This window comes from Leishmania infantum, chromosome 31 (assembly GCF_000002875.2).
Source record: "Leishmania infantum JPCM5 genome chromosome 31".
Classification (NCBI taxonomy): domain Eukaryota; phylum Euglenozoa; class Kinetoplastea; order Trypanosomatida; family Trypanosomatidae; genus Leishmania; species Leishmania infantum.
The window spans coordinates 497,742-508,320 of record NC_009415.2 but is presented as its reverse complement, the minus strand read 5'-3'; the positions used below and the strand labels follow the sequence as shown (position 1 = coordinate 508,320).

Genomic DNA, 10,579 nt, shown 5'->3' with positions numbered 1-10,579 from the left:
ATGGTCGAATCCTCCTCCGCGTCGCCGTCATCGCTGCTCGCGGGGGCAGCAGAGGCGATCGCCTTCCCACCGTCTGCTGCAGAGCGTGACCTCGAGGAGTTTGAGGAGCGCGATAGGGAGCAGCAGATCTCCCGCTCCCTATGGGCACAGCGAGTTAGCGACTTGTGGGGCACGGAACCGCCTTACGAGGAGCAGCCGGAGGACCGCTCTGGCTGGATTTTCGGCTCGCTCTTCTATCAGTGGATTGGGCACTACATCCGAGAGGCTTCACGGGAACAGCTGACAGAAAGCGGGCTGCCAAAGCCAACGAGACAGTATCGCGCCTACAACGCTGGCGTCGCGCTGTCGGCGGAGCTGCAGCGCCAGCGAGCGCGCCGCCATGCGTGGGACGGCTACGTCGGCGCGCGCGTCGGCGTGCGCTGGGACGACGCCAGCGACGGCGTGCTGCGCTGGGTGGGCGCGGTGCAGCAGTACGGCACGCCGGGGCGGCTGTACGCGGGCGTGGAGTGGCGCGTGGCCCCGTCGCGGCGCCGTGGCTGCTGCGTTCGGCGCTGCATGGGGTGGCTGCTGTGCCGCGGATGCAGCGCCCCTGTCCCGGAGCAGGGTCCCGGCGCGTATCACCGCGGCGAGGTGGATGGCGAGCACCTGTTCGACCCCGTGGAAGACGACACGGTGCTGACGTGCGAGCGAGTCGAGGACGTTGTGTTTCGCCTGGGATTGCGGGATGACGCAAGCCAGGTCTCATCCACGCGAGCGTTGCTAAAGGAGCTACCGGAGTCCGCGCAGCAGTGTCCCCACCCCATTCAGGTGTGGTGGGCAGTGTGGACGCTCTTCCGCCAAAGCATAATGCACGTTGTTGTTCTCGGCATCATCCGAAACGGATGCCAGCTGATGACTCCTCTCTTGTTGAAGTGGTTTGTGGCGTACCTCGGTGGCGTAGGCGAGCGCAAAGGTCGGAGCGAGGCCGGGCTCACAGCCACCATTACTTCCCCCGTTTCTTCATTAGATTTTTTCTTTGCGTGGGTGCATCGTGTCAGCAGTGCAGGCTCACCCGGCATCGGCTGGCAGCGCGGAGTATGGCTTGCGGCGCTCATGTTCGTCACCATGGTTGGAGAGACGCTTGCTGGCAACAAGCAGTACCACGTGCGCCGTCGTAGCTCTCTGCAGGTGCGCAACGCCCTTTCGGCCGCTCTGTTTGAGAAGGTCTTCACCATGTCCCCAAAGGCGACTCACCATCCCGCTTTCAACGCGGGGCGGCTGACAAATTTGATGAGTACTGATGTGGAGGTGATGGGTCGGTTCATTATGATGTTTTGGACGCTGGCCTCCACCCCGTTCATGCTGGCCATAGTCTTCTACCAGCTCTATGTGTTGCTGGGTGCGAGTGTGTGCGTCGGCGGAGTGGTGGCACTTGTATTCATGCCCCTGCAAGCCTACATGGTGCGAAAGATGAGCTCAAGCTACCGCCGCAAAGCCCAGGCAACGGATCACCGCGTCAAGGCTACGACTGAGTTTTTCTCCGGCATCCGTGTCGCCAAGTTTATGTCGTGGGAACCGTTTTTCATCCGCCGCATCGAGAAGCTGCGCAGCGTGGAGCTCTCGCACCTCAAGAAGTTGCAGCAGGCCATCATGATGGTCTTCTTCCAGTTCAACGCGACGCCGGGCTTCGTCATTGCCAGCGTCTTCTTCACGTTCAGCGTGACCGGCCACACCCTAACGCCCACTATTGTTTTCCCAGCCATTGCGCTGTTCAACCTGCTTATGGGCCTCGTCTCCATGTTACCGTTTGCACTGCAGCTCATGACGAAGCTATTCGTCTCGCTCCGGCGCTTGAATATGTTCTTCGACGCCGACGATGAGCTGGTGCCGGCCGTCGAAGACATTCCCCTCGCAGCGAGTCGTGCGATGCCCACGGACGTCTCCCGGGCAGCAGGTGCCGGCGACGCCCAGCAGCAGACACCGTCATTCATTCTAATTCATGACGTTGCAGCCGAGTTTGTGCACGCAGACCTCAGCACATATGTCGCTCAAGAGCTTAAGAAAACGGATGGCGCACTGGAGGCAAATAGCGCCGGAGACGGCGCTGCCGATCGCGCACCGCTACCCGAAGCAGAAGCTTTCCTGCCAGATCGCCAGCCCTCATCCTCATCTGCAGCGCCAGCTCCAGCAGGTCCAGTGACGGAACCCTTGAACGCTAAGGGCAGTCATACAGGCCACGGAGACGCTGCCGCTTCCTCAGAGCCCTTGTCGTCGTCTGCCCAGAAAAGCACCGCTGAAATAACCTTCAACGAGGACTCCATCTACGTTCTAAAGACAAAGACGCTGCTGGCGGATGTGGACCTGCGCGTGCCGCGCGGGCGGCTGACGGTGGTGCTGGGACCGACGGGCAGCGGCAAGTCCACGCTGCTGGACGCACTGATCGGCGCGCTGGCGGTGACGCGCGGCCGCGTGGCGTGCTCGCGCAGCGTGGCCTACGTGCCGCAGCAGCCGTGGACCATGAACGCAACGCTGCGCGACAACGTCATCTTCTTCGGCGCGCCGGACGCGGCGGCCTTCGAGCGCGCGGTGCGCAGCAGCCAGCTGGCCTCGGACCTGGCGCTGCTGGCGGACGGCGCGGAGACGGAGATCGGCGAGAACGGCATCAACCTGAGCGGCGGGCAGAAGGCGCGCGTGAGTCTAGCGCGCGCCGTGTACGCGGACCGCGACGTGTACTTGCTGGACGACCCGCTGTCGGCACTGGACGCGCAGGTGGGCGAGCGCGTGATGCGCGAGTGCGTGTGCGGCGCGCTGGCCGGCAAGACGCGCGTGCTGGCCACTCACCAGGTCAGCGCCGCCGCCTACGCGGACCTGGTTGTGCTGCTGGAGGAGGGCCGCGTCGCGTTCCAAGGGAGTGGTGAGGCCTACTACAAGGATCACCTAGCGCGGCAAGTGAGCCAACGCGGCGCCGCATCCAGTGATGACACTGAGGGGGCTGCAGAGAAGGAAGCACCCGTGGCGAACATCACAGCAGAGAAGAAGTTGAGTGATTTGATGGAGGAAGAGCCTCCGGCAGCGGACACTACGTTGACAGCTGTCTCAGAGGTGGAGGGGCGCGCCATAGAAAACAAAGGAAAGCTGCTGACGGAAGAGGAGCGCTTCCGGGGAGGGGTGGGGTGGGACGTGTACGTGCGTTACATGAAGGCGTGCGGCGGCGTCGGCGCGTGTGTGAGTATCATGGCACTCTATCTCGCTACGGAGGTGGTCATGATGTCGACTTCCATATGGCTGGCGCTGTGGTCCACCAAGTGGCTTCCGCTATCCGCGACGCAGTACAGTTTCATCTACGTCGGCCTTTCCTTTGCCAGCGCGCTGGCAACGCCACTCCGCTACTGGCTTTCCATGAGCATGATGCGGCGAGCCAGTCGGGAGGTGCACCAGGAGCTCCTCCGCTCCGTGGCGTGCGCCACGCTGCAGTTTTTTGACACGACGCCGCTCGGCCGCATTGTCAACCGTTTTACCAATGACATGAGCAATATCGACAGCGACCTGCAAGGCAGCTACAGCTATCTCCTCTCCACCATCTCCACGTTCTTCTCGACCGTGGCGATGATGGTGGCAACGCAAGTTTTCGTGCTTGGTATCCTTATACCCTGCATGGTGGCGTACTACTACCTTCTGAAATTCTACGCACGCGCCAACCGCGAGATCAAGCGCCTAGTGAATCGAGTCAACTCCCCAATGCTTTCTGTCCTGCAGGAAGCGATTGGCGGTCGTTGGACGGTGCAAGCGTACGGCGCGGCGCCGGCGGTGATCCAGAAGGCTCTTCAATGTGCAGATGTCGTCTACACCTGCTCGTATCTGCAACTCGGCGCGGAACTCTGGCTTTCTGTGCGTATCCAGATGCTGAGCGCGTCCATTACTGTCGCCGTGGCACTGGGCGCCGTCGCGGCCATGCACCTCTCGTTTCTGCCGTCGCACATCGGCCTTCTCTCCCTCAGTCTCACCCTGGCCCTCGAGATCAGCAGCCTCCTGGACGGCATCGTCACTGTGCTCGCCTCCGTGGAGGCAGATATGAACAGCATTGAACGCGTCTTTTATATGACAGACCACATTGAGCATGAGGACCTGCAGGAGGCCGTCGCAGCGGAGGTTCAGCGCATCACCGAGGGTGCGCACGGCCCTGAGCGACGTTGTGCAGAGACCTTGGCAGAGAGTGAGGAGCCTTCTGGCCTGGATAACTGGAGCTCGCCGCTTCTCATCCGTCAATCAGGCAACACCCAGTTCGGAGCGCTTGTGCTGGAGCACGTGGACATGCGGTACCGGCCGGGGCTGCCGCTGGTGCTGCGCGACGTGTGCTTCGCGGTGGCGCCGGGGCAGAAGGTGGGCGTTGTGGGGCGCACCGGTAGCGGGAAGTCGACGCTGCTGCTGGCCTTCCTGCGGCTGGTGGAGGTGTGCGGCGGCCGCATGCTCGTGTGCGGGCGCGACGCGCGCGACTACGGCGTGCGCGAGCTGCGCCGGCTCTTCTCGACGATCCCGCAGGACCCGCTGCTGTTCGAGGGCACGGTGCGCAGCAACGTGGACCCCTTTGGCTGCTGCGGCGACGCGGCGGTGTGGCGCGCGCTGCGGCAGGTGGGGATGGAGGAGCGCGTGCGCGGCGAGGCGGGCGGGCTGGACGGGCGCGTGCAGGAGGGCGGCGCAAACTACAGCGTGGGCCAGCGCCAGCTGCTGTGCCTGGCGCGCGCGCTGCTCAAGCGCGGCAGCGCCTTCCTGCTCATGGACGAGGCAACCGCAAACGTCGACCCCGCGCTCGACCGCCAGATCCAGCGCACGGTGCAGCACACCTTTCGCGACTACACCGTCGTCACCATCGCGCACCGCCTGCACACCGTCGCCGCCTGCGACGTCATCCTCGTCATGGACCAGGGCCGCGTTCTCGAGTTCGGCTCGCCGCGCGAGCTGGTGGAGCGCCAGGGATCCGCTTTCGGCGCGCTGGTGAGGTCGCTCGGCCGTGATGGTGAACAGCTTTTCAGGGAGGCGATGCGAAGTGCTTTAGCAGAGTAGCGGATGAGGAGACGCACCAGCTGGGCCTGCGAGCGAGTGGTGACGTGTGGCGCTTTACTTTGTGTGTGTGTGTGTGTGTTGCAGTGAAGCACTTTCGCTGGCGTGGGGGAATACGGCGAGAGCTGCCTCGGCGATGGTTGAGTGCGGTGCATGACGATGCTCACGATGCCTTACATGTGAAGAAAAGAGGCAGATGCCGTGAGTGCGTATTGGCATACGCAGATACTTATCTGGTGATGATGGACGGCTTCTGTTTCTCAGCGCCTCAGCGCCACGTGGTGGAACGACGGAGGGTGACACTGGCCATAGCGTGTCGTTCTCTTTCTCCTGCTGCAAGGGGCATACCGGACACGGCCCAATCCAGCTGTCGACGGGTACTCTGACGTTATCGGACACGTTGACCGGCTGGTGGGCCTTCATGCCTGTGCCTCTTCATATGTGTGCCGACATGCCCTCATCCGAAATTCGTGCGTCTCCTTCTCATTCCGCTTCTTGTTGGCCTTTCTGTGATAACGATGGCGAGTGATGCGGGATGCGTGAAACTGGCGCATAGCTCTGCGTGGAAGGAGACCTAGTATCCCACCACCGTCCTTCACCGCTTCCCCGCGACGCCACCGGCTTCCCTTTTTTTCTCCTTCCCCTCCCTCCCTCTATTTCATCTCTGCCAGATACAGGCGAGTCTGCACAGGCCCTTCATGGTCGCTTTCGCAGAGCTTCAGTACCGTGAAGCCGTAGCCCCCACATCAACATTGTGTTTGCTTAGTTTTTGTTTGTTGTAGGACACCACGGAAGTCGCCAAGTGCGAAACTACGGCTGTGCATCGTTATATTACGTGTGTGTGTGTGTGTGGAGAGGGGCATCTTCGCTGTTCTGTGCCCGCGAGTTTGCACGCTCCCTGTTTGGTTCTTCGACAGATCGTGCGTGTGCATCAAGCTCTCAAGCGAAGGCAAGAAACCGTCGGAGGTATTGTTCTCTCTGTCTTTTCGCGTACTGTTGTTGTTTTCATGTACGGCACTCGAAGCCGATCTGTGTCGAGACACAACGTCATCTTTTCGTTTCTGAGTTCAAGTCTCTGCCTCTGCGCTCTCTGCTCTCTTCGGTTTCACCTATATGGTTGATTGGCGCGCGCACGCGGTTCCTGTCCGCTTCCGTGCGCTCTGTGTGTCTATGCTTGCGCAGCGACATCACTTTTCCTTCTCCCCCTGACACCTATCTATGTGTATGTGTGATTCCTGTTGCATTGACGTCCGTTCTCTTCTCCGCTTGCTGTTGTGTCACCCCTCCTTTTCCTCTTCTCCGCATTCTGCTCGTCGTGGCCGACTAAGGCGCAGCTCCCTTTGCCCATCCTGACGTGCCATAAGCACGTGCGTTTCTTCCTTCCTTTTCTGCTTCTTTGCTCGCTCATTGTTCTTCCCCCCCCCTCCCCTCACTCCTCAGCCCAGACGCGTGTACACGCCACACGCGCACTGTATCAGCTGCCACTGCTCCCCCCCTCCGCCTTTCTTTGACGCTGTTTTTCTTTCTTCTACGCCCTCCCTACGGCATACACGCACTGGCACACGGACGCACGCACGCTCCCCCCTATTTCGGAGCTCTCTCGTGCACCGTGGAGTCTTTGTTTTTTTTTTTGTCGCACTTTTCTGTTTTCTCTCCTCACTCACCCTCTCCCGTCGATCGCTACCTACGGTGCACCGACAGAGAACAGATACCCGCATGTACAATGCCTTTCAAGAAGAATGGCTTCTCGCCGCGCAAGCCGAGCTCTCCCACGAAGGTGCTGCCCTCCTCCACCGATACGCATCACTCAGTGCTCGCCAAGATCAGCAGCGTAGCCCACGTTCGCGTCTCCGTCAATGACCTGGTTGCGTTTGAATACGTGTGCGAGGAGACCAAGGGCTGGAAATGGGGCCTTGGCACTGTCGCCGGCATTCCAGGCCCGCGTCTCGTGCAGCTGATGCTGTGGGCCGGCAGTGGCGGAGCGATGCCGCCGGAGGCGCTGCCCGTGTCGGAAGCCGACCGCGCAGCAGCAGTGAAGCGGCTGAAGGAGCTGCAGAGGATGCGGCAAGAGGCGGAGGAAGAAATGGAGGACTTGAACAAGACGCTCACAGCAAAACATGCGCACTACAAAGAGGGTCGTGCCGCGTATGAGGCAGACGCAGCGCGTGCGCAGGAGGCCGCGGCGGAGGCGCGGGAGGAAGTGAAGAACATGGACGAGGCTGACTGGCGCGAGATTCGTAGCTACGTGAAACCGCCAGACATCGTGAAGCTCGTGACGGAAGCCATGGTGCTCACGCTGGGCGAGACGACCCTGGATTGGAACTACATTCTCAAGGTGATCCGGCAGCGCACATTCCTAAAGCGGCTGGAGGAGTTCGACTCGCAGAGTATCTCGCTGGCGACGCGCCGCCGTCTGCGCAAGGAGTACTTGCTGAACCCTCGCTTCACTCATAGGGACTCGATGGAGGGCAGTCGCGCGCTGGGCATTGTGCAGCGATGGGTCGCGGCACAGTTGGCCACCAGCGAGGCGAACGTCGACATCTGCCTCTACGATCAGGCGCGGGCACGTGAGAGGAAGCACATCGAGAAGATGGAGGACACGCTGCGTCAGCGTCGCGACGAGGCCGAGAAGTTTAAGGCCGAGGAAACGCGGCTGAAAAGGCAGCTAGGCGACTCGCCGGTGCACATTGACCACGGCAAGCACGTCAACGGCACCGCAAAGGCTTCTCCTGCGCCGTCGCCAAGGGGAAGTTCAGCCAAGAACGCCTGGAGCCCGAGGGGCGGCAAGCCCGACAACGGTGCCGACGGTGCGACACCTCGCGGTCGCCCGGGTGCACCGCCGCTGCACGAGAATGTCTACAGTACGGCCAACACGTGGGTCTTCACCGACGAAAGCAAGATCGTTTTGCACAGCAGCATTCTTGTCAACTACGACGAGCCGGCGTCGACGGTGGTGACTCTAACGCCTGAGCAGGTCGAGAAGCTCAAGAAGGCTCTGAGGGACCGCGCCGCCCTGTTCGCGGAGCAGCAAAAAGCAGATGGCAAGATCAAGAACCTGGAGGAAGACCTCGAGAATGTGCGCGGCGTGCTGGCGGATTCACTGCAGGACTTGGCAGATGCCAAGGCAGCTCTGGCAGCGCAAGACGCTGCGCTTGCTGCAAAGGACCGCGAGATTGATGAGGCTAAGGAAGCTGCTGCCGCTGCCGCGAGGTTGGCGGGCACAAACAAGGTGGGGCTACTTCCCGCGGTGGAGCCGCCAAAGGAGCCGGCCGGCCAATGCAAGGAGCTCAATGAGCTAATAGCCGCACTCGACAGTGAAAAGGAGAAAAAGAAGCCCAACGACAAGAAAGGCAAGAGGCAAGGGGGCCGGGCTGAAGTTGAGCTAGAGAAAGAGGTGATGGCGAACGGCATTGCCCTCAACGGTAGCATGCCGGCTCTCTTCCATGCGAGGGATGACCGCGAACTAGCGAAAATTATTGACAGGCTAGAAAAGGAGATCCGTATCTTGCGCAACGAGTCCGAGACTGCCACCTTTGTGCTGGATGGAGTTCATGCCACCATCAACGGACGCCCGGAGCTGAAGCAGTACTTTGAAGGGGATACGTAGGGGGAGGGGGTCTTGTTCGCTGTCTCCTCGCTTCAGGGCAGCGGCTGACGTGCCTCTAAGTACGCTTGATATGGTCTCCTTCTTTCCTTTCTCGCTCGCTCCTTTTCTGTGTGTCTGTGTTTGTGTCTGTTTTGCCTCTTCGTTCCAGCTTCATGGCTCTCTCTCTGTTTCTGCGTCTCTGTATCTCTTTTTTTTTTTACGCTGCCTTCATCCCCTTGTCCTTTTTTGTCGTGTGCTGGCAATGATGGCGGCATTGTTTTCTCGTGTCTGCGTGTGCATGTGTGCTGGATGTTGTGGTGCTGTGGTAATCGCGGCGGCAGGTGATACGTATGTTCTATCTATAGATGTCATTTCTATTGATACAAACTTGAAAAAAAAACCGATCCTTTGATTGCGTTTGCCTCCCTCCCCCTTTTTTTGTTTTGTATTTTGTGTGTTGTGTTTTTGTTTCACTCCTTAAATGCATGGACATGGTGACACGTGACTGTGTCACCACACGCACGCACCACTCGCACGATGGATCCCACCGACAAAAGAATACGCCGCGCCAGCGACCAGGACGGCGTTGACAGAACAGTTCGCATGAACGCTGACGCGCCCGCCTTTGTTGATTCTCTCCCTCTCCCTCTTCTTTGTTTTTTTTTTTTTTGCGTGAGCGCGAGCACGTGTGCCTTCCCCGTTGGTGTATGTCGTCTTCACTCCTCCTCTTCCTCCTCCCCTCCCCCACCTCGTGCTTCTTCTCTCTGCTTTGGCGCGTTTGTGCTGGATCGCGGCGGCGGTTGTGCCGGCGCCAAGCTCGGATTCTCTGACTGCCGAAGGCGAATATGGGAAGCGCGCTGCGCCGTTCCCCCTTCCCCCACCCCATCCACCCTCTCTACGTGCGCGCCATAGAAGCTCATCTGAACGCAGGTCTCCCATGTGAGAGAGGGAGTATGCTGGCCGCACGACGCGTCTGCGAAAGGCAGCTCAGACACCAGCATTTCCATCACGTCCCTTCCGCTCTCCGGTTAAGTCTGCTGCTTGATGGCTTAACGGGCGTTTCTTTTCGTCTCTGTCTCTCTTGCCAGAGTGGGGGACGGCACGGGAGGGGGGAGGTGTGAACGGCGACCGCAGACCAACTATGGAGATTGCCACATGAGGTGTGCACGCCAGCAGACACACGCAAACAAGAACAGGCGCTCAGAACGAACGAACGGCATGGAGGTGTAGCAACTGTTTCCAATAACCCCTGTTTGCATTGGGCGCGCTGCGCTAATGATTTTTTTGTCAATTCTTCAAGCTTTCGTTGCGCTCTGATGTTTGCCTGTTGGCGCGTCTGTCTGTCGGTGGGCGGCTTGTCTTTTCGTTTTCTAAGTGGAGGAAGTCATCATCACGCGCCAACATCGCTGGGTCGTTTTGACTGTTGTCTTCCTGTGTGTGTGTGTGCATGCGCGCTTATCGCACTTTTTCCCCTTTTACTGCGTGTTTCTCATTCGCTCATGGATACAAGAGTCCATTATGGAAGGTCTGAGGAAAGACAAAAAAAAACGCGACGAGGGCGTGTGCGTGTGTGCTTTCAGGGTTGAGGCAGGGATGGGCTGCTCTTAGGTGTACCCCGCCGGCCACCATGCCGATGGCAGGGGGACGTACAGCGGACAGTCTGTTGACGAGGGACAGCTCACAGCTGTGCTGCTTCCACCCATGACGCTCTTCTACGCATGATCGGTCCTTTTGGGTCGGGAAAGCCGAACGGGTCATCTCAGCCGGCAAGTAGCCATATGCGCCGTGTCTTTTGTGACCGCCGAAGACACGCATGCCTCCACCACAATCCTCCTCTTCAAACTTCGCTGTTTTTTTTTTTGGCTTCGCTCTTCCATATACGATGCTGGCGTGATACGTCGGTGCGGAAGTCCGCGTTAGTTGTTGTTTGATACCCTTCTGCACTGTATCGCTGGG

At 59.9% G+C, this 10,579-nt stretch overlaps 2 protein-coding genes across 2 annotated transcripts; both read left to right on the top strand.

The window, feature by feature from the left end:
- Positions 1 to 5,040, top strand: ABCC4 (p-glycoprotein e; the record flags this gene model as incomplete). The annotated part of the gene is made up of 1 exon (XM_001467385.1): positions 1 to 5,040. One exon carries the CDS (start codon positions 1 to 3, stop codon positions 5,038 to 5,040), a length of 5,040 nt encoding a protein of 1,679 aa, XP_001467422.1.
- A 1,720-nt stretch (positions 5,041 to 6,760) lies between these two features.
- LINJ_31_1280 (conserved hypothetical protein) lies at positions 6,761 to 8,644 on the top strand (the record flags this gene model as incomplete). The annotated part of the gene is made up of 1 exon (XM_001467384.1): positions 6,761 to 8,644. One exon carries the CDS (start codon positions 6,761 to 6,763, stop codon positions 8,642 to 8,644), a length of 1,884 nt encoding a protein of 627 aa, XP_001467421.1.
- Positions 8,645 to 10,579: the final 1,935 nt, after the last annotated feature.